At 46.0% G+C, this 23,774-nt stretch overlaps 1 protein-coding gene across 3 annotated transcripts in view; it reads left to right on the top strand.

Annotated features, from left to right (window-relative positions):
- LOC125304515 (mediator of RNA polymerase II transcription subunit 13-like) overlaps positions 1 to 22,574 on the top strand; it is a 94,407-nt gene extending 71,833 nt beyond the window's left edge. Inside the window, exons 10-31 of one of the 3 annotated variants that reach the window (XM_048258869.1) lie at positions 849 to 1,616; positions 2,900 to 3,122; positions 3,695 to 3,773; positions 3,910 to 4,031; positions 4,802 to 4,901; positions 5,451 to 5,668; positions 6,423 to 6,628; positions 7,196 to 8,202; positions 9,763 to 9,942; positions 10,352 to 10,575; positions 11,202 to 11,403; positions 11,933 to 12,227; positions 12,754 to 13,006; positions 14,113 to 14,301; positions 14,822 to 15,048; positions 15,767 to 15,909; positions 16,240 to 16,398; positions 16,664 to 16,828; positions 17,716 to 17,879; positions 19,314 to 19,478; positions 19,793 to 19,905; positions 20,493 to 22,574. In XM_048258869.1, the coding sequence (XP_048114826.1) occupies positions 849 to 1,616; positions 2,900 to 3,122; positions 3,695 to 3,773; positions 3,910 to 4,031; positions 4,802 to 4,901; positions 5,451 to 5,668; positions 6,423 to 6,628; positions 7,196 to 8,202; positions 9,763 to 9,942; positions 10,352 to 10,575; positions 11,202 to 11,403; positions 11,933 to 12,227; positions 12,754 to 13,006; positions 14,113 to 14,301; positions 14,822 to 15,048; positions 15,767 to 15,909; positions 16,240 to 16,398; positions 16,664 to 16,828; positions 17,716 to 17,879; positions 19,314 to 19,478; positions 19,793 to 19,905; positions 20,493 to 20,625 (5,335 nt within the window). In that variant the 3' untranslated portion in view covers positions 20,626 to 22,574. Of the gene's footprint in view, positions 1 to 848; positions 1,617 to 2,899; positions 3,123 to 3,694; positions 3,774 to 3,909; positions 4,032 to 4,801; positions 4,902 to 5,447; positions 5,669 to 6,422; positions 6,629 to 7,195; positions 8,203 to 9,762; positions 9,943 to 10,351; positions 10,576 to 11,201; positions 11,404 to 11,932; positions 12,228 to 12,753; positions 13,007 to 14,112; positions 14,302 to 14,821; positions 15,049 to 15,766; positions 15,910 to 16,239; positions 16,399 to 16,663; positions 16,829 to 17,715; positions 17,880 to 19,313; positions 19,479 to 19,792; positions 19,906 to 20,492 lie in introns of all 3 variants that reach the window. The other 2 variants (XM_048258870.1, XM_048258868.1) reach the window with 2 other exon arrangements.
- Positions 22,575 to 23,774: the final 1,200 nt, after the last annotated feature.

The following is a 23,774-nucleotide window of genomic DNA, read 5'->3' as shown; positions in this document are numbered from 1 at the left end:
TGTCTTTAATGAGGGCTCGGGTGGCATAGCCTCACAGCCGTCACGGCTGACGATGCCACCGCGGTGATGCCGCTCCGGTTGGTGATGCCGTTGCAATGCAATGCTCCCCAGCAACAGTGAAATTGTTCAGGGAGAGGGAAAGCAGATGGCACACACACACACACACACACACACACACACACACACACACACACACACACACACACACAGAACCTCTCCTGGCCATTTGCAATTGGAGTATTTTTCCTGTCGTTCTGTCTCAGACCACAGGTACTAGTAGTAACTGAGTAATTGTGCAATCCTGGCATTAACCAACACATTTTCCCCTTTATTTGCATAAATCATGTATATTGTGTAATGTATAAAAGTATACGGTAGTAGGAGACTTTTAGTTAATATATCCTTTGTGCCCTTGTGTGGTTTATTGGCATAGTTTAATTAACAGCTGTGTAATTTGAGTTTAATTGTTGTTTGAAGAATAGTGTTTATATAATAAGCGGTTAGAGAGCTGGTGCTAATTGCATTACCTGACAGTATAGTTCAGACAGCGGCTTGACCTTAATTATCAATCTTCTCTTGGCTTTGTTTGCTGGATATCTGGAAACAATCCTGTTTTTTTTGCTTCCTCTCTTTCTTTCTCTCTTTCTCTCTCTCTCACTCTCCCTCTCTTCTCACACACACTCTCTATCTCTCTCTGACTCTCTCCCTCTCACTCACTCTCTCACTCTCTCTGTTTCTCTCTCTTACCTTTACACACACACACACACACACACACACACACACACACACACACACACACACACACACACATTTTCTTTCTCTCTCTCTGCTTGTTTTGGTACTTCAAGGTTAAAGCAGCAGAAGCAGCAGCAGGCCAGCTCAGCATCTGCCAGCACCGCGCCCGGTGCCAACGCCGCCCCCTCTTCTACCACCACCTCCTCTTCCTCTTCCTCCTCCTCCTCCTCTTCCTCTGCCACCTCCTCCTCCTCCACCCCGTCCTCCTGCTCCCTGCCAGCCTTGCCCCCGCCCGCGCCTCCTCCGTCCAAGCACAAGGTGGCCGACAAGCCGGACAAGTCGGACAAGCAGGCCAAGCGACCCACCGTCACCCCCTTCCACCACCGGGTGTCCGCCAGCCAGGGGCCCACATGCCCCGACCACGAAGCCCAGCAAGGGGGCCCTCAGCTGGGCTTAGTCCCACTGGAGCCCCCCTTAGAGGCTCTGCCCGGGTGCAACAAGTACCCGCCCAAGCCGCTGTCGTCCATGCGGAAGGGGACGGCCGAGTCGCTCATGCACTCGCCCATCTCCCCGCTGCCCCCGACGCTGAGCCCCCACCCACGGGGGCAGCAGGATCCCGAGGCGCTGGACGTGTCCGCCAGCCTGCCACAGTGCCAAGATGGGCCGATGGGGGGCCCCATGGGGGGGCCCATGGAGGTGAGCGAGACGGCCCTGTATGCGCCACCTCTGGGCCCCAGAGACGCAGGGGGTGGAGGGGGCTGGTGGAAAGGCTATAAGACCCCCTGTGTGGAGAGGAGCGACTTGAGACCCCCGGATCTGCCCAGCGCCGAGAGAGTGGAGAGCAAGACCGACACAGCCGCAGAGGGCATGGCACTGAAAAGGTGAGACACACACACACACACACTCTTACATTCACACACATTCTCTCTCACGGCTACTAAGACTAGACTAAAGAGGACTGTAACACACAGACATGCACAAAAAATACAGCGCAGTCTTGGCATTAAGACATTAATTACATTATGCTTCCAGTGATTTACATTAATTAAATGGAGCAGTGAACCCTGATAATTAATTAACTACATTATTTATCTGTTTGAGTAATAACATTTGGTAGAATATAAGTTGATATTTGTTATTACTGAAGTTAATGGATTGTTCATTTTAATTTTCATATTGAATCATGTTTGTTGAGAGTTACTAATGTGAAACAGTTCATTAGTTAATATAGACAAACCGGAAACCTCCACTTAAATAATAATGTGTTCTAATAATAAATGTAATGGTTTGTCCGTGTTAATTCGTTCACTGACTAATATTAGTTAATGTAAGGCATTAATAACTTTATCTGTAAGTGTGTCTGTGCGTCTCAGCCAGAGTCTCTTTAGATTTCCACAGCATTATTCCATATAATCACTCACTGAAGCACACACACTCAGCATACTCCAGGGATGTAGCCATTTGCTGAGACACTCTCTGAAATCTCAGTGGATAGCTGGGATGGGAATATCAAATTGAAACATTGGTTAACATTAAGAGTGTAGCTTTTTTTTAATTTTCTTGAAGAGGTTCTATTTTACGCATATACACACATACATGGGGTAGTTCACTGTTGCCAATGGAACTGTACTACATGTTTTATCGTGAGATTTCACAATAGTGAGAGTTTAATTCACATTCACATGGGGATTAACTAGGATATGAAGGGTTGGAAAACTTTACAGTGTGAATTTATTCCTTGGTGGATTTAAAAGCTGTGCTATGCCAGCTAATGAAGTTTGCCTTTACCTGAGAGTACCCACTACCTGTTGATCTTAGCCCAGTTTACCTGTCGGACTGACAAAAAAAACAACAACAGAAAACACACAGAAAAAAACATTTTCACTTTAAACATATCACACTTGTTACATTATAACTAATCAATTATCAATATGTAGCACCAAAGATAACAATGGCAAAAAAAAATATCGCGACATGTTTCTTTATTCTTTTAGTATTCACAATGATACACTCTGCTTAATAGTCCAGTGACACTATAAAGAGGGCAGCTTAATACACAGTATGGCCGTAAAACCTCACGCTATGCACTCTGGCTTTAATCGCCCACTTCTCTCCCTTTCCCTTCTCTCTCCTTCTCCTTCACTGTCCCCTGGACTCTCCACAGGCTGTTCACACAGACGCATAAGCGCTTTAAAGTGAGCGAGGAGCGGGTGAAGGAGCACATCAGCATGCTGGGCCTCCTGCAGCAGCCCGGCGTCGGCGTGGAGATGCTGGCCGGCGACCCCGCCGACGACCCCTACGACTTCAAGGAGGGCGACATCGAGTACAGCTTCCCCACCTCCAAGAGGCTCAAGGGCCAGGGGCGAGACCCCAACCGCAAGAGCAAGGTCAGTTCCACTAGCCCCTCCTGGCTCCCTTCCTGCCTGATGCTAGCAGGAAGTTGCTAACTCGCTAATTCAATTTGCGCATGTTTCATTTAGATGTTTTGATTTGTTTGATTAGATTTCAGGCATCTTCTGGTTTGCTGCCATTATTATTTAAAACCACTGCATGATTATTGAATACTTCTCGGCATGAATCATTTAGCCGACACATGTATTCATCATTCATCTGAGTAGCTGCAGTTGAGTTAATATGTACATTTGAGTTACACATATGCTCTGTGGGAGTTGAAATCAAATACATATTGATATTGACAGTGCTGTACTGTGCCAGTTCAAGCAGAGGAACTGAATTATAATGCATTATTAAGTTGACATTGATTCAAAGAAGTGCTTTGAGATACAGTACACTGGAGGCTCTCATTTGATTCCACTGAAATGTAATGCAATTTTTGAGCACAATGAGAAACCACACTTAACATGCCATCATCAGTCATGCCATTCTGTTGTTGCGCTGTCTGATTGGTTACTCGATTGTCCTGAGCTGTCTGATTGGTTCCTCGATTTGTCTCGAGCAGGGAGAGGAGATGAATGCCAACGGAGCAGTGCCTGATGGGAAGGACGCCATGTCCATCTTCAGCAGCGCCCCCAAATCAGGTGAGGGTGCCCGCTGGCGTCTGGCGTGCATGGCGGGGCACTAAATGACTCGTGTCCGCCACCGCACCAAATTTCTCTCCATTTGTCTCCCGGTTGTGTATGAATCGCTTCTCGTTTCCCCTGGCGACCCCTTTAGATGAATCACCTCAAGACGACGCAGCAGCGAAAGCCAACGCTCCACTCACCCGGGAGACGGACCTGGTTGTCCTCTACTCTGACCTGGAGAACATCTTTGATGAGGAGGAGGATGAGCTAGGGGTGAGAGAGAGAGAGAGAGAGAGAGAGAGAGCAAGAGAGAGAAAGATGCTGGCCGCCATCACTGTGTATGAAACAGAAAACCTCTAATCACTTCAGAAAAGGGATTAATGAGTAAATGTGTGTGTGTTGAGGGATAATCAAGGGTTTGGCAACAAAGTTGAAACACAGTTAAAGGAATTTCTGGCCCCTTAATCCACATTAAGAGATGTGGCATGATCACAGAGAGCTGTAAGGAGTTTCAGTTTGTTATATATTTCTCTATGGGAATTATACTTTTATATCTAAAAGGGTCAAAAGATTGTAAGACTACATACAACTTGGTTCCTTGCAGGTGTTGTTATAAGAGTGATGAGAAACAAACCCTTTGAAATGATAAAGAGCTCTCACCCTCAGGAATGTTCTCCATCTCAAAGCGATTTCATTCATTTGCAATGGAGCGCTCTGTCAATTGAGTGCATTATGAGGCAATATTGCATGAAACACTTGCAAAAATATTATTTCCATTTTCACTGGCTGATTAATTCACCACTAATTTGATTATAATAACAAAAATGCCTCAGTATTGTCCCTGTCATAAAGTATTATATGACATTTTAAAGCCATTCCAGTATTTTTATGATGCCTCATATTAGCTCTTGTAAGAAGTCATAAATTAGTTTATGGCCTTTCATTTCAGACAGCTAGAGAATGCATGTGTCACAGACTAGTGAGTAGCTTTATGCTGAACTGATTTGAGTGCTTAAATCTCCCCCTAACCCCCCTATATTTAGGGCACGCACCCGAACCAGCAGTCAGCACGGGCCGCGGTCCCAGGCTCAGAAGAGCGCCCCCTGGGCAAAGAGGGGAGAGTTGCAGTGCCGTACCCTTCAAGTGAGTCCCTCCTCAGGCTAATGTTTCTTCTTATTTTCTCTCACATTACTCTTGTTGCTCCCTTCATATTTTTTGTTTGCATGCTCTTCACACATGGTTATATGTGATTCCACTACACAAGTCTGCACATGAGAGAAGGAATATTGAAAGAGCTTCAGGCAATGGCAGGGCCTTTATCATATTTCCCTTTCCCCTTTCTCCCTTCTCTATGCCTGTCTTTCCCTCTTTTTCTCTTCCTTCCTCTTCTCACTCTCTCTCTCTTCATCTCCATCTCTTCTTTTCCTCCTTTCCTCTCTCTCTCTGTCTTGTACCCCCTCTCTCTTTTTCTCTCTCTATAATCCCACCTTCTCATTCTCCCTCTCTGCCTCTCTCTCTTTCCCTATCCCTTTCTATCTCCTTCTTTTCCTCCCTTCCTCTCTCTCTTTATCTTGTTCTCCCCTCTCTCTTTTTCTCACTCTATACCCCCATTCTCCCTCTCTCTCTCCCTTTCTCTCCCTCTCTCTCTCTCTCCCTCTCTGCCCTCCCCCTCTCTCTCTCTCCATTCAGCAGTAGCAGACCTCCAGCGCATGTTCCCCACGCCGCCGTCGCTGGAGCAGCACCCGGCCTTCTCCCCCATCATGATCTACCGGGACACGCCCAGCCAGGAGCCTCCGCCGCCCTCCACCGGCCTGGACCACCCGCTCGGCCCCATGGCCTCCACCCAGCTGGCCGACTTCAGGATGGAGGTGGAGGAGTGCCTGGCCAGCCCCAGACCAGAGGACATACGAGTAAGTGTAAGCACTGGCCAGAGACGGACATCCCAAGGTTCAGACAGTAAAAGTCCTGCCATGTTTATCTTCTCCCTGTGCACTTAATACAGGTGATATTAGTTTTTAATTAATTAATTAGTTGATCTAACTGGCTGAAGAGTTGCGGTAGTTACGATCAGCTGGTCTACTAAATGGTTGGAACTAATATGTGGCAGGATTTTTATTTTCTGAACCCAAGATGTCCGTCTCTTGTGGTGGTGTAGTGGTGGCATGGAGTAGTCTAATCCAGTGAAAATTACATGAAGTCATTTTTATGTGGATGGGCCCACATGGCGATCAAGTCAAGTCAGTTTATTATACAGTATGTCTAACACAAGAGAAGTTGACTCAAAAGTGCTTTAGCAGTTACATAGTGTTGCTCATAAGTCTAGTTGACCTTTGAGTAGTGGCCACGTGGTTTAAAGATGGCAGCTACTTTTTTATGAGCAGCATTTCAACAGTGGCATAGCTAGTTATTTGCATTTTTGCATTTTTCCAGACAATTAAATGCAATCTACATAACTGTCTTGAATTAAACACTGTATCTATGAAGGTGTGTAACCCAATCCTCTGAGTTAGAGCTCCAGATATTTAAACAGTACTGCACAGCTCCTTTGGTGCTTCCACCGACACAGCACTGAGTCTCTAGACAGTACTCTTGTTTGCATTGAGGTCTTGCCACCCCACCCCCACCCCACCCAACCCAACTCCACCCCGTGCCTCCCCTCTGCAGGACTTCTCATTTGTCTACCGTGTCCCTCCCGTCCAGCCACAGATGGGCTGCTCCATGTTCGCACCACTGCGGACCCTGCCCAGTCAGTGCCTGCCGCCGCTCAAGATCCCAGACAGCTGCTACTACCGGCCCTCCTGGACCCTCATGCCCAAGATGGAGCCCTACAGCCTCCCCTCCCAGGCCCCCTTCATCAGGGATGGCTATGTGTAAGTAGCGCCAAAGTCCTGCTAAGCCGAGTTCAGATTAAGCCCTGCAGATTAAGCCCTGGGCTGAAGGCTTGGCTTTTCTTGTCAGTCTTTGGTCTGGGCTGGGGGCTTTAAGGGTCTCAGCCTAGGATAGGACTCTGTGTAGAGTACTGTCAGTGCTGAGTGGTTGCACTGGTGATACAAGTCTGTGTAGTACAATTTCCTTAAACTGTCTGTTATTGTTGTCCTCACTATTGTGGTCTGTCACTTACTACACTCATCTTATCCATTTAGAGATAATGTTGATGTCATCCATGTCTGATATGCAGTAGCTTTGTAGAGGGTCAGTTAAAGCCATGCAAGTGTTTGTTCTGATGGCAAAGTAATGTATTAATAATATGCAATTGAGGGGAAAATACATCAGTCACGCATCATAACACGTAGATTTTATAGTTACAGTATAGTTACAGTTTAAGTGCTCATTCATTGCTTTCACTGACCTTGTGCATATTATATTGTTAAATATAAAATATATATTTTGCATTTTCTATTACTGACTGACCTTTACTGTGTCCTGTTGTGCTGCAGTAACGTGCCCAGTGTGAACAACATGCTGGAGCAGGACTATGGGCAGATGAGTGTGGTGAGTGTGGCGTCCGTGGGTACGGCCGGCGGCGGTGTCCTGCCCTCCCCCTCCCCGGCCACACCGCGCTTCTCTGTGCCCACTCCCCGCACCCCGAGGACCCCACGTGGCGGCCCGGGCAACGCCAGCGGCCAGGGCTCCGTCAAGCAGGAGGGCGGGGTGCCCACGGGCGGCGGCACGGAGCTCAGCTCGCCCGCCTCCACGCCGGCCTCGTCCAGCCTGCCGCTGAGCTCGGTGGAGCAGGGCGGCACGGGCGGCCGGGGCTCTTTCCTGGCGCTGCCCGAGGCGCACAGCCTCTACGCCGTGCTGCTGCTGTCCGACTCGGTGCTGGACGTCTTCAAGGACCGCAACTTCGACAGCTGCTGCATCTGCGCTTGCAACATGAACGTCAAGGGCGCCGACGTGGGCGTCTACATCCCCGACTCGACGCGCGAGGACCAGTACCGCTGCATGTGCGGCTTCAGCGCCATCGCCAACCGACGCCTGGCCCACGGCGCGGGCCTCTTCCTGGAGGACGAGCTGGACATCTTCGGCCGCGGCTCGGAGGTGGGGCGCGCTGCCGAGCGCCGTCTGGCGCTGTGCCGACGCGAGTTACCCGTCTGCGAGCCGCCTGCCGTGTCCAAAAACTCCAAACGGCTGCCGCAGAGCGACTCGTCCTCGTCGTCCTTCGCGCTGACGGCGGTGATGGTCCAGCTGCAGGCGCAGTGCTCGCAGCCCCTGGCCTCGCTCTCCTCGCTGCACCTGTCGCCCGCTTGCTCCTGCCACGGCCGGCGCGGGGCACTGCTGCAGAGCTGGGCGGCTGACCGCCTGTGGGCCGACGGCAGCGACGCCTGTGTGGAGTGCTACAACGCGCTGGTGCAGGGCCAGCAGTACGTGGACAACCCCGCCGGGGGCAAGGTGGACCAGGCCATCGTCCGGAGCAGTGCGCTGCACTCCTGGCCACACACATCAGGTGAGCACAGTCTTTTGCCCTATGAAGCAAAAGCAACCATGGAAAGTCAAATTCAGCGACTTGTAGCTATTACTTGTGAAATATCCATTGGTGATGCAAAATATTGCTCAACAAAGTTGTACAAAGTAATTTCACATTTTGAGGTGACAGGTGAATTGGAATGAATTGCCGCTGTGTATACTCAGAAATTACCTGGGAAGGTTGGGAACGTAGACTAGACCATGGGCAGGAACTACATTCCGGGACAAGCTCTAAAGCTAATCCTGGCCATGTCAGTGTACTGTAAAGAGACAATCTCACATACAAGCATAACATCGATATTGCAGTCTAGTACTAGTGTCTGGATTTCTGTAGTCTCATACTGTGTTGTGATTCTGCATTGTGAAAAGACAAGTAGTGCACTGAGTCCATGTTTACAACTCAGCATGTTACTCTGCTTTTGGGAGATGTTTTGTGTAATGGATAGAGAGTTATTCAAGCGATTGAAGCTTGTTTGTATTGTGGAGAGTGTGTGTGTGGGTCTATTGCAGCGTTCTCCTTTTCAATGGACAGTTTTTAAAACCTCAGAAACTCCTCTATTCCCCTGAAGGAAAGGGTTATTTTATGGAAGAAAAGAAAAGCTTTTTCTTTTCTTGAATAGTTCTATAGAAAAAGGAGAGCAGACTCTGCTGGCAGCAACACCCCACTTTCTTTTAAACCAGTCTGTTTAGTGCCGTCTGCAGTTAACACAGATCTCACGGGACTTAATGTCCTACTCCCTGATCTGAAACACCGGCTGACAGTTTTATTAGCCACTAATAGTGTGACTGGGAGTCTGCTTCTTCACGCCCACGCGGATTTTTGTCACCGGGGCGGAGAGAGCAAGTCGAATCTGGGCCGGGTGTCAGATTGCGTCTGATATTGTTTGATGGGGATGGCGTCTGATTTGTCAGGGAGTCTCTTCAAGACTTGAAAGGTGGCAGCGCAGTTTTTTTTTTGTGTGTGTTGTTTTGGTGTAGCAGCACACGCATTTAGAATGACGACAGAGTTTTGTCTTTGTTGTCAATGTAACTTACTTCCATTCTGAGTGAAGAAGAGGTCAGATGAGGACATGATAGGAAAAAAATGACATTCACATGGAAAATTCATTATTCATACATCAACATATTATGAAAGATTTGTGGATGATTTAAAATTCACAGTATCTTTTATCTCTTTATCCTGACATTCTATAGGGCTTGATCATATTTTTGTATACTAAAATATGTATAATTGAACTACAATAAGCAGTCTACTGAAAAAAGTAATTTTACCAAATTTCCCTCACAGGATCAAAAGAGTATATATACTTATATACTGTATATTTTACAATTCTGGTAATGTCTTGTACATATTACTTATTGTGCTAATGAGAACATATACAAGGAAATTGTGTTATCGTCCTAGTTCAAATGTGTTGGCTCTATATTATCTGATGAATGAAATAAAACTGTTGTACAAATGTCACAAATTAAAAGTGAGTAAAGTGTTAAATGATCCTGTGGTATATTTTAATGTGTGTACTTCCGTTTGTCTGTGTAGTGTTGGACATCAGCACGCTGTCCTCCCAGGACGTGGTGAGGATGCTGCTGTCCCTGCAGCCCTTCCTGCAGGACGCCATCCAGAAGAAGCGCACAGGCCGGACCTGGGAGAACATCCAGCATGTGCAGGGGCCACTCACGTGGCAGCAGTTCCACAAGATGGCAGGCCGAGGGTCCTACGGTGAGCAGTTAGGGCCAGCTTCATCACCCGACGGCACTGTCGTTTCAGATAGATTTTTGTTTGATTTTGCATTTAGTACAATTCTATATCCACAAACAAAATGATTATCTTCATGTTTTGTCATTATTTAGAAAAGTCAATGATGTAAGTGGTGCATATACTACAGTAATACATTTTACTTGCATCAGTAGTTCTAATACAAATCTAATACATGTTGATGCTCTGGTCTACCCATCACAGCATCAAGTATTCTGGTGAAATACCAACTTTCTCAATCACCTTATTTCTGATTTGCTCCCTAGTTTGACTGTTTTGTTTCATATTGCTCATGCAAATATATCCTGTCTTCTGTCTGTCTGTCTGTCTCTCCGCCTGTCTGTCTGTCTGTCTGCCTGTCTTCCACCCACAGGTTCGGAGGAATCCCCCGAGCCACTGCCCATCCCCACGCTGATGCTTGGTTACGATAAGGACTTCCTGGCGCTGTCGCCGCTGGCGTTGCCCTTCTGGGAGAAGCTGCTGTTGGAGCCCTACGGCGGCCACAGGGACGTGGCCTTCCTAGTGCTCTGCCCCAACAGCGCCGCCCTGCTGGCTGGAGCCCGCACCTTCTTCCAGGAGCTCAGTGCTGTGTACGAGGTAAGAGATGTGGCTGAGGCGGTGTTGAATGGAATGGTTATGGATGGAGGCAGACAGGGAGAGTTTCATATCGGAGTTGCACATTTTCATGTATTTTGTCGTTTCTGTGTAGAAGTCCGTGTTCAATGGATATCAGTGGATACCCACATACTGAGAGAGTCCACAGAGCAAACATACAGTAGGCTTTAAAAGACTTGCTTAAGGGCATAGCAGGGAGTCAGACTTCCATTTTCACAGATACCAGCAGTCCTCTCCTTATGCCTACAAGCAAGTTTGCCCTCGACACCCATGTCTGGCTTAGTCATCCAACCTTTCATTTAACGGTCTAGCACCCACAATGCAGAAGTAACCTACCGTTATAAATTTATTTGCAGAAACAAAATGCATTGATTTTTCGGTGTCAATTTGTTATGAACCTCTTACGTTGTTATTGATAACACTGAGTGAAAATAGGCATTTTGAAAAATCACATAATGAATAAACTGAATGCTCTGACTGAAATACTGTATGTGAAAGCCTCACCACAACATCCAAGTCCTAATGGCTAGGTCACACTACTTATTTGTAAGTGTGATTTTAAGCTCGTCCATCCGTCTGACCAACTCCTCTCCCTTCCCTCTCTGCAGACGTGTCGACTAGGGAAGCATCGACCCCTGGCCAAGGTGTCCCGTGACGGGCTGGTGCACGTGGGGGACACTCATGAGGGCGAGCGCGTGGAGGAGGACGAGCTGGTGGAGCAGTGGTTCACCGGGCCCTGGAGCGGCCAGCACCAGGAGGACAACATGCGCAAGCTCAAGCTCTACGCACACGCCTGCCGGAAGCAGCTGGGTAAGAGAGGCACCGCCAACCACTAGGGGGCACTGTGGAAGGTGGAGAGGGTGGATGGTGTAGGACTAGGACACTGAGCTGAGCATGCATAGTTGGATACACTTTGCCATCAGTATTCATTGAAAGGATATACAAGCATGCATGTGTATGCACTTTAGCCAGAAACAGTAAGTACAATAGCTATCTGCTATTGCAACATGCATGTAAGCATATTTCCTTAGATAAGAAGGAAAAGTTATGGGGTTCAGAGGTGACAATAATGTGTTTTAGACAATTTTCTGGAAAATAACAATAGACATTGCTGGACAAAAAAACGAATCATGTTTGATCACTTTTTTACAATATCAATTATTTAGTTATTTAATCATTTAGTTATTTAATCAAGAAAGTAATGCCACTCACAAGATATCTTTGCATATATCTTTGAAAAATCTTTTTGTATCATGGTCTTGACTGACTCTCACTGGTCTCACCATCTCTCTCTCTCTCTCTCTCTCTCTCTCTCTCTCTCTCTCTCTCTCTCCTCCAGCTCCCCAGCTTGCTGGTCTGTCGATAGACTCCAGCCTCCTGGTGCCTCCCAAAGCCCAGCCTCCCCCCTCTCAGCCTGCCTCCAGCGGCGGTCAGGCTGCTCCAGGTTCCGGTGCTGCAGAGGGGGACCCAGCAGCAGCTGCCCCCAGCACAGGCAGCACGTCCCTGGGGTCGAGCTCAGGCCAGCAGGGCAGTGGTGAGCTGGGACAGGGGGGTGGCGGCGAGGCCAAGAGTGGGGCGAACCCCACGTCCTCGTCCACACCAGCACCTGCCCAGCCCACAGAGACCTTAGAGAGGTGAGATGCATAAACAAAACACACACACACACACACACACACACACACACACACTTGACTTGGAACAGTGCGTGATGCCAAGTTCCTTTCCTCACTGAATATCTGAATGTCCATATCAGGTCAATTTCAAGTTACTCAGTCTAACATGATAATTACCTGACAGTAATCATTTCTTTAAGAGGGAATTTTACAGGAAGTATTTATCGATTGACTATTCCCCCTTAAAGGAAGACATGTTATTGCTGTACTTATCAGCTCAACCTTGATAGTGTTTCTTTTGGAAATCTTCTGAATTATACCTGAAACTGAATTGTACCTCCCTCATTTTGTTGGTCTCCTGGGTTCAGTTATTCTATTTTATGTACTTTACTTTCTTATATTTTTCTGTGTTATTTATGTAAAGCACATTGAATTGTCATTGTGCATGGTATGTACAATGTAAACAAATTTTGCCTTGCGTTGTAGTAGGGTGGCTTATCTTTGTCCTGTGTGCTAATGTTCCATCATTCTCCCCACCTCCTTTTAGCATTGCGGAGCGCGAGCGCATCGGCATCCCCACGTTGGCGGACGCAGCCGACAGCCATGCCCACCCGCCGGCCATCGTGCTGTACGTGGTCGACCCCTTCCTGTGTGGAGGCGGGGCCGGGACGGGTGGGGGTGGAGAGGGGGAGGAGCAGGATGTGGAAGGAGGAAGTGTGTGGATGCTGGCGCTGCTGAGGTGCTTCACCGAGCTGCTCCAACTGCTGCCGGAGAACATGAGGCCTGCGCTCACACTACAGGTCAGATTATGAGGAGGACACACACACACACACACACACACACACACACACACACACACACACACATTCATGAGTACACACATTAATCAATCATTTGTATCTTGTCACTAATAATTAATACATGCTCACTAATAGACATAGTCACACTCACTCACTCTGTCACACTCATACACAAACATCCCACCCACATGTACGCACACACACACACACACACACACACACACGGACTACACACACAAATCACTTCGAATTACAGAAAACAGAACAGATTATCCGGCAGAAACTGTTCAACTAATTGCCCAGTGTTTTTTCTTTTTTTATTTTCTAAGGCTCTTAAACTAAAGTAGAGCAAATACGTTCCATTGTAGCCTGGTGTGCCAGTCTTGCTGAGATAAAGAAAAAAAAGCCTCCCAGAGCTCAACAAATCAATTGTTACATTTACTCGACTCATTCTTTTTATTGCGTATCATTAGGTTTAAATGTTTTGGCAACAGGAACCTCAGCCACCCCTCTGTCCTGCTCTGCGGGCCCAAATTCGCTCTATTAGTGGCTGACTGAGTTTCAAAGAGGCTCAGGAAGGTCTTTCCTACTGAGCAAAATAAAGAGGCCTAGTTTTTTAAGCACCGCCGTCTTCTTTTGTTGGGGGTTTTAGCCAGCTAAGTCCACTGACTTATCCCAGTGAGGGGGGGCATTTAGGCCACTAATATCCAGCCTATTCAGCCCCTTTCTGTTTACTAAAGCATCTGAGGAATCCTCTTAGAGACGATGTGCGCGCACAAAATACAACACACGGGTTGAGTGTACACACTCTGTGGGCCAGTAGAATAATGCCCGCTACAGCAGAGAAAACACATTACAAGTCACGCTTCAACAGATCTAATGGCCCGAGATGTGGGCACAGGTTGTTTTGTTGTTAGCTAATACATGTACAAAGCTGTTTGTCTTTTTGAAAGAGGTTTAGACCTGTTGGGATTCAGACTGTGAAATGTCATGGGTGTGATATCTTTATGAAGTCTAGATAAGAGGATTTAAGGGTTTTTAAAAAAAAAAAAAAATACTATAATCTTGAATCTTGTGTGTGTGTGTGTGTGTGTGTGCATCCTCAGGTGGTGCCATGTCAGTACCTCCTGCAGCCTGCGAGTGGTGAGAACCCCCTGTACCTGCAGCAGCTGCGCTCCCTGGCCTTCTCCACCTACTCTCAGTGCAGACGCCTGCTGCCCACGCAGACACACATCAAGTCCCTCACGGGCTTCGGACCCGCGTCCACCATCGACAAGACCCTCAACAACACACAGGTGGGGCCTCGCGCACACCAAAAACCACATTTTACAAAAGCATCACAGTTCAGTGTCACCCACAACCAGCCAGTGCCAGTTACTTGGATGGATATAATCTACTATGTCAAGTGAATGACATTGTCACTCTAGAAGGCCACTATGTGTATCCACTACATATATAGTAAATGAACTTGGCAGGAAAAATTGTGAACCGTAAGTAATCATGTAAACTAATTTGTCATTTTAATATTGTCTCAACCTAACAAATTAGTCACCCTAAGTCGTTTGTATCCATTTTGATTCTGTTCCAAGTTCCAAGCTTCTAATGAATGTCACTGGCATTTATCAGTTGTCCCAGTAGATGGAAAAACCCAAACTTCCTGTTGGCCACAGAGCACACAAAAACACCGACATTTTACTGTCTAGAAAACTGATTCTTTGCATGTAAAAATGTTCCCAGTTAAACTCTGTGTCTGTTCAGTCTTAGTTTTGTGTCTGTAACTTCTCCGCCATCTTGCCTCCTACCTGTCTGTCTCAGGACCCCAATCCTCCTATGCAGGTGTTCTCTCCCCCGTTCATCTTGGGCCCCACGCGCAGCAAGCAGCCGGAACCGGGGGAGGCCTGGGCTGAAGCGGCGCCCCGCTACAATGTGCTCTTTGTGGGCTACTGCCTGTCGCACGACCAGCGCTGGATCCTGGTGTCCTGCACCGACCAGCAGGGGGAGCTACTGGAGACCTGTATCATCAACATCGACGTGCCCAACAGGTGACAGCTGCATACACACACACACACACACACACACACACACACACACACACACACACACAAGGCTGATTTGAGAAAAAGCTTTGCAGTGGTGCAGAGGCCATTGGCCATCTCTCTTTTCTCTCTCTCTCTCTCCTCTCTCTCTCTCTCTCTCTCTCTCTCTCTCTCTCTCTCTCTCTCTGTCTCTCTCTCTCTCTCTCTCTCTCTCTCTCTCTCTCTCTTAGTAATGGTTGTAACCAAGCAAGCAAGGCTTTTTGGGAGTACAACTGTTGTACTTCCAAAAGGCCAACTGAGATCGCTTGCATTAGTCACTAGGGAGAACAGTGCTGTGAGAAAATGAGCACAACTGCTCACAGGTCAGCAGTTGTCTGTGTCATATTGACCCAGCCACATAATATTTTGGTTTCACACTGACAGAAAGGAATAAATGTGTCACACTTAATAAGACTTAAAGATGAGATTAGATACGCTCACTGTGGGAATTCAGACATTTCTTCTTCTCAGGAACTTCTTCTCGTTGTCTCTCTCTGTCTCTCCGTTCTTTATTTGGTTTAAAAATAACATTACAAGATTACATCTAATGTTTTCATTGTACCTCAATTTTGCACTCTAAACCTGTCATCACTGTTTTAAATGGGAAACAGTATTTAAGATGAACAAGCACAGATAGAACATACTCTTCTACACATTCATCTTCCCATTACGTTCCATTGTGCAGGTCACGACGGCCGAAGTTCTCTCCACGCAAGAAAGGCCTGGAGAAGCTTTGGGAGTGGTGCATAGGAATCATCCAGATGACATCGATGCCTTGGAGGATTGTGATTGGTCGGTTGGGTCGTCTTGGCCATGGAGAGCTGAAGGGTGTGTAGTGTGAAGAATAATTAATAATCATATCACGAATGATATCATATCATGAAGTGGAGCTTCCTCTCCTGCTTTCATCTTTTATTTGTCTCTTTCTCTCTTTATTTATTCTCTTCCCCCTCTTTAATATCTTTCTCCTTCTGTCCATCGTTCTCTCTCTCTATGTGTCCCTAATTCTCTCTGTTCTTTATTTTTCTGTTGGTTCTGTACACTAATTCTCCCTGTTCCTCTCTTTCTCTCTCTCTCTCTCCCTCCCTCTCTCCCTATCTCCTCTCTCTCTCTCTCTCTCTCTCTCTCTCTCCTCTCTCTCTCCCTCTCTACTCTCAGACTGGAGTTCTTATCTGGGGGAGCACTCTCTGCACTCAGTGAGTCGGCAGCTGAGGGAGGCGTGCCGGATGTGTGGCATCTCGGCCAGCGACTCGCCCTCCATCCTCAGTGCCTGCCTCGTCTCCATGGAGCCGCAGGGGTCCTTTGTGGTCATGCCAGGTGAGAGAGCGAGTACACACACACACACACAGATACACAAGCTCAAAGATAAATTCACAAACACATACACACACAGAGACTGGATCAATGATACATCAGTAATCCATTTATTCATCCCCTCATGTATCATGCTTATAATGTACAGTACAGGTACAGGTTATAATGTACAGGTTAGGATATGGTACAGGATGTGGCTTCATGTTGTAATATATGTCCTCTCTCTCTCTCTCTCTCTGTGCGTGGGGGGGTTTTGACCACTCCTCAGATGCTGTGACCATGGGTTCGGTGTTTGGCCGTAGCACGGCGCTGAACCTGCAGACGTCCCAGCTGAACACCCCACAAGACGCCTCCTGCACTCACATCCTGGTCTTCCCCACCTCAGCCACCATACAGGTGGCCCCCAGCTCCTACCCCACCGAGGACAACCCAGGTAGGAGGCCCCTCTCTCTAGGAACACGCTGATGCTACTATTATGTTGCTACTTATGTTGAGGATTAGTATATAAGTTCAATGTCTTAATGAATGCAATGTGTCCTGTGTGATGCTTACTTTAAATACAGACTTAGACAAGCATGATTGGACAGAATGAGTTTAAATTAAAATGTACATCTCAGCACTAATACCAGGCCTGTCTGAATATGTCATTTTAGTCTGAGGCAGTTTATATGTGACCAAGCACCACAGAGCTGTTGATAAGTTGTAGTTTTACTTTTGCTGTAGTTATCTAAAGCATGATTGCATTTTAAGGGTAATTGCTTTGTTTTAGAAATGAAGCCAGCTTGTCTTTTTTGAAGTTCATTGGAAACAGCTTCTTGTCAATTAGGAGCTGTCATGAAATCTAACATCTGCTTTGAAACACAACGCAATTATGTGGGATAAACTCCTTCTCCTGGCATGCAGTTCTCAAAGTCACCAGCAGAGTGCAGTGTCTACTGTGTTTTGCAGTGTTTCAGTAGAGGGCTCTTAGATATGGTAGGAATTATGGCCCTGCTTTTGGGTTGGTGGTGCATGTCTGTGGTTTCTAATGTTTTTATTATTGTTTCACTTCACTAACAGGCAGGCTCTCGTAGTTCACACACCGCTATGTGGCTCCATAACTCATTTATTTATTTTCATTTGTTCGGTTTCTTTGGGCTTTTTGTATTCTGAGAGTAAATATTTGACAGGAAGTGAGAGGAGGAGAGATGACGAGTAAACCTGAACGATGACCTCCGTCTGGACTCAAGCTTGGGTCCTTGTGGGCACTTAGCCCATAAGTGGCATGGGATGTCAACACTGGCACTTCATAATGGCTCCCCTCTCCATGTCTCTCCTCAGACGACATGTTTGGTCTGCCTTTCCCCGACGAGCTGGAGAACGACATCGGCCACGACATGATGCTGATCACGGGCAACCTGCACCCATCGCCCAACACCTCCCCCGTGCCCTCGCCAGTCTCGCCCTCGGGCATCGGAATGGGCTCCCACTTCCAGCACACACGGGTGAGCAGTCAGACATGCACACACACGCACGCACACACACACACACACACACAACAAAACAAACAGACGCACACACACACACACACACACACACAGACTCAGACACTGACAAGGACACGCGCAGACGTGCAAAGCACGCACGCACACACACACACACACACACACACACACACACACACACACACACACACACACACACACACACAGACATACACACACACACACAGACACACACACACACACACACACACACACACACACACACACACACACACACACACACACACACACACACACACACCAACTCAACAAAACAAACAGACACACATACACACACACATATATGCCTGTACACACACACACACACACACACACACACACACACACAGATACATCCACAAGCACAGACACACACATACACACTCATAGACACGTACATGCTGGCACACACACAGACAAAAACACAGACAGACAGACACACATAGACCTCAGCAAAGATGGGCCAACAGAGCCCAGTGGCTGTGGTTAGTCTCTTCAGATCAGCGTCTGCGGGAAAACAGAGTGTATCAAAGACTACTTTATCTTCTTTATCTACTTAGTTACTCTCAGCTTCTTATAATACTAATAAATCCACACCACAGACTTGGAAATGTTCGCATTTTGAACACACCCGGGATTAGTCTGGACCTGTGAATGTGTTTGGGTGGAACCTTAAAAGACCTTGATGAGATATTTATTATGTGTTGATGAGCTATAGCTGAGTCATAGCTTATAGATATGTATATTACAGAGTGCTAGTCTGTAATGTCAATATAATGAACATCATTTCAAAACTGTATAGTTGTTGGTACTGATGAATTGCATAAAAGCCATCTGATGTCGCTGGGAAAGCTTTGGGATGGCCAAGGTCACTGTAAGCATAGCTGTGGCCGTTCATGGTGAGTGGATGGAGCAGGATGTGTGTGTTTGGGCTCTCAGAGGCTGGGCACTCAGAGACGTCCACAACACAAAAGCTGAAGCCCTCTAATGGGCTCATACTGGGGCAGGGAGAGCTCACACACACACACACACACACACACACACACACACACACACACACACACACACACACACACACACACACACACACACACACACACACATATATTCAGTATAATATATATATATATATATATATATATATATATATATACACACACAGAGAGAGAGAGAGGTACAAATTGCATTTTGAACAGAAAAGGTGTTTTTACTTAGAATTTATGACTGTTTGTTTTATAATTAACCATGTATTTCTTCTCTCTCTGTGTGTGTGTGTGTGTGTGTGTGTGTGTGTGTGTGTGTGTGTGTGTGTGTGTGTGTGTGTGTGTGTGTGTGTGTGTGTGTGTGTGTGTGTGACACACGTGCGTGTGTGTGTGTGTGTGCGCACATCCACAGAGTCAGGGTGAGAGGCTGTTGTCGCGCGAGTCTCCCCCTGAGGAGCTGAAGCAGCAGCCACTGGCTCTGGGCTACTACGTGTCCACGGCTCGCGCTGACGGCCTGCCCCATTGGTTCTGGGCCTCCTGCCCGCAAGCACAGAATCAGTGCCCACTCTTCCTCAAGGCAAGACACACAATCACACTTACATTTAAAGTACAGTGCTATGGTTTCAACACATTTATATACAGCCAGAAAACATTGCTTTCAATTCATTACAATTTTACAATGCCTCACAAAACATTACAATGTTTTTTTACAGTGTGGTAAAAGTTCTCTTATAGACACTTACATTCACAATTCAAGTAAAGTATATTATGGTTGAGCAGTTGATATGCAAAGTTCATTGTATGCATTGGTCATATTAAAGCTCTCTGCTCTGTGTGTGTGTGTGTGTGTGTGTGTGTGTGTGTACGTGTGCGTGTGTTTGGTTACTGCAGGCGTCCCTGCACCACCACATCTCTGTGGCCCAGACAGACGAGCTGCTGTCCAGTAAGAGCTCTCAGAGGAGCCCCCATCCGCTCGACTCCAAGACCACATCCGACGTGCTCAGGTGCGCTAGGATAGCTCCCACACCAGTGTTTCCCACAGAATTGAATTCCATTTGTGGTGGTTGGTTTGCAGAATTAACTTGAATGCAGCAGTTTTTAGCAAATTAGTACAGCGTGGTTATGATGCTAACCAGATTTAAGCACAATTTAGTACAACCTGGAAAATCATTGTGTGGTGGTCAATGTTGATATTGTGGTGGGCTGCCACAAATAAGTCAATGTATGGGAAACACTGCACACATCGCACCTCATGATCTCACCATCCTGCTTAATTACTGTCTTTCAGGGGAATGTTTTAACTCTAGTCACCTGCAGTAACACGGGTTATAGTTGTAGTTATGGTATTTTGCTTTTGGGGTTAAGATAATGGACAGTTGCAGAAAGAATGTGTCAACTTTCAAGTGTCATTCTTGTGTGCTGCCGAGATTTTTTCTGCTTCCTGTTGAAGACATCAATTTCTATGTATTCAGTCAATACCGAGTTCTACTGCAAAATGCACACATGTACATATACCAGGCCTGATATGTCATGCCTTATGTACCTTGTATGTCTTACATACCATCTCGTACGGGCTGTGTTGTCCCTACAGGTTTGTGTTGGAGCAGTACAACGCCCTCTCCTGGCTGACCTGCAATCCTGCGACGCAGGACCGGCGCTCCTGCCTCCCCGTCCACCTGACTGTCCTCACACAGATGTACAACGCCATCTTCAACATGCTCTAGAGATGCACACACACACACACACACACACACACACACACATACTGCAGGATGCAAACAGAGACCAGACATGGACAACAAACTGCCGTCACCCATCCAGAACCCCCCGTCATCCTCACAGGAAGAAAAGGGGGGCCTGGCTAGGTCTCTTTGCCGCACCCGAAAGTCTCAGGGGGAGGAGGGTTGAACAGCCATACCCAGCGATGTTTGCTCAGCGTCTGAACAAAAACAGATGGCAAACGCAGTGCGGTCTTCACTGTGGTCTGGATGTGTCTGACACATACGCATGTATGCGTGGCCATTCCTATGACCCTAACCCTGTCATCACGTCACCCCTTTAAAAAGAACCACTAATATGCCAACAAGTGCAAGCCAAGCCAGGAGACAAGAAGGGGAACAGGAATCCACAGGGTCTGTCTGTCTGTGCGTTTCAGTGGAGTCTTGTGCAGATGGCTGGGAGGTATATACATGAATGGGATAATGAGACTTTACATTACCATATCCTCAAACTCACGTGGGAAGATGGCCGCCGCCTCCTGTTGGAGCTGGACGATCGGCCCGACGATCGGACCTCTTGTCACTGAAGTGTCTCCCTGGAGAGGCACACACTAGTATGGAGATGTCAATCATGTTTGCTTTATTTTCCAAGTGTTTAAGTCACTGTACAGATTGTTCTTAGTGCGGGGCATTCGTAAAAAACCCTAAATCTACAAAAAATATATATCGAAAGCCAATGTTTTTCACAAACGGCAAATGTTCAATACTGGCACTTTTAATGCAACGATTTTTAGAAGTGACAAATTTATGGTTGTAGGTATGAATTCACATTGAGAGATATTTGACAAAGAAATTGTGAAAAAGCTAAATTTAAAAAAATGTTTATAGTACTAAACTGACATTTGCAAAAAATTATGACTATTTTTTAATAATGAAAGTAGGAAAAGCAAATAAAAAGAATTTTCCAAATTTAATACAATCGCCTTGTGATCAGAAATGTTGACTAAGGACAGTTGCTAAAATTGTTGAGATGCCATATTTATATATACATATATAGATATATAGATATATATAAAAAGATATTATATCTAGCTGTACAAATAAACATATTATATATTATACCTCTTGGAAACAGCCACAGATTATGATGGTGGTTTACACAGAGACTTCTTAAGAGGTAAATACAGTATAAATATTTTATCAAAAAGGCAATGCATTTCAGTTGGCTCTATGCTTATTATTATTTTTGTGTTTTCATTTTATTGTTACAAATACAAAATGTTTAACCATTTTTATTTAATGAGTTAAGTTAATAACTAAACAAAGCAGGGAAGATATATTTATTAAGTATTTGTCTTCTCCTGTAAAATAAACTTGAAATAGGCAATAGATTTTAAAGAATTGTGTGTATTTGCGCATTAAAAAATATTGTATATTTAACTAATATGCATTATTTTCAGAGGTGGTTCATAAAAGATGTCGAGCAAATCATCAGTTTTATAGCCTGTTTTGTTTATTTGTTTGTTTTGGTGTTTTGCTTCTTTTCTGCCGCCTTTACCGATGCAATCTGGCAATTTGTACAATTCCTTGCATGTCTGTATATACACTTTTCAGCGTTCTTTTTTTATTTTATTTTAATAATTCTAAAAGCTGTATATTTCATTCCAGTTTGATTTTATTTTATTCTGTGTGATTCCTATGAAGTATTTTTTTGCTGTGCGCTTTTTTTACATATATACACACATACAAATATTATATCAGCCTCATTCAGACACAGCCAAGAGAGAGAGAGAGAGAGCATTGCCAAGAATTGTACACTTCAGAGCAGAAATGTGCAAACTTTGCAAAAATTTGTTACATCTGCCATCATTTTGAATATCAATCAGATCTAACTTGGGGTAGAGATCTGTATCTTTTACACTCTTTTTTAGTAAATTATTAAATCCTTGAAAAAATGTCACAGAGTACGTTTCTTCCTGTCCACGGGTTTTCCTACTCGTAAATTACTCAATGTTTCATAACATAGATAGCTCAGATAGCTCAGATAGCATTTGGCAGCAACATAAGAGATTAAGTGTGTGTGTATGTGTGTGTGTGCGTGCACATCTATGCAAACCGAGGTGCTAAATTGCAACATGAAGGTCACGCTGTTTGTGTAAGTGCCGTGGTGTAGCGGTTTTATCTCTGTTGTCCTGCCAAAGGTGACTGATGTCTCAGTTTAAACATGACATGATCCAGACTGGTAGCACTGAGTAAACAGCCTCAATGGCTTTCCCTAATCAGCGCTCAACAATAAGCCCAATCTTCAGACAACAGCTCTAGGGCCAGCGCCTCTGAAGTGTGACCCACTCTATGCAAAACACCGCGTGCCACATCAAACTTGCGCCCGAGATCCCCGGAGTGGCGCGGGGACGACTCCACAGCTCTGAGGACATACCGGTATTTGCTTAAGCACACAGTGTGCTGACTGACATAGCCCTAATACTCTCCTGTTTGCATATCCTCAACTCATTGGCATAGGAAATAGCCATGGTACGATGCCAAGGCCTTTCTGCTTGATGGAGTGACTCTCTCTCTCACTTTCTCTTTTTTCTATCGCCCTCTCTCTGTCTGTCTATCTATGTAATTAGTTCAGTATTCGGGGATGCCTGGCCTAGTTTAGCTCCAAATCACTCTTCAGAGGCTCTGTACACTAAATGTACACTAGTAGACACTTAAATGTAGGAAGTCACGCACACACACACACACAACATCCATTTACTGATGCAGACACAAACCTCATTCACTGCAAATATATATATATATATATATATATGTGTGTGTGTGTGTGTGTGTGTGTGTATGGTGGGTTAAAGCTGTTTATCTGTGGACTAGAAGTGTCCATTATGACCAGGGTCAAATTGAATTGCCCACTTCAGAAGGGGGGACTGTTGGAGTGCATTTCAATAAAAATGGGGGGACCTTGGTGACAGAAGGCCCCCATCAAACACACACACACCTTTGGGTTGAACTACTCTGGAAAACATGGAAGAGAGTGCCCACTATGAAAGCTGCCCATGGCCAGTGTGGTCAGCAACTGTAGCACAGTGTGATGGGGTAGGAATGGGGGTGGTGGAAGGGATTCTCTGATTGTAGAGTGACTAGAGAGAGGTTGT

The sequence above is a fragment of the Alosa alosa genome, chromosome 12 (assembly GCF_017589495.1).
Source record: "Alosa alosa isolate M-15738 ecotype Scorff River chromosome 12, AALO_Geno_1.1, whole genome shotgun sequence".
In the NCBI taxonomy this organism is placed as follows: domain Eukaryota; kingdom Metazoa; phylum Chordata; class Actinopteri; order Clupeiformes; family Clupeidae; genus Alosa; species Alosa alosa.
Note: the sequence above shows the minus strand (reverse complement) of the source record. Positions and strands in the feature narration are given on the sequence as shown.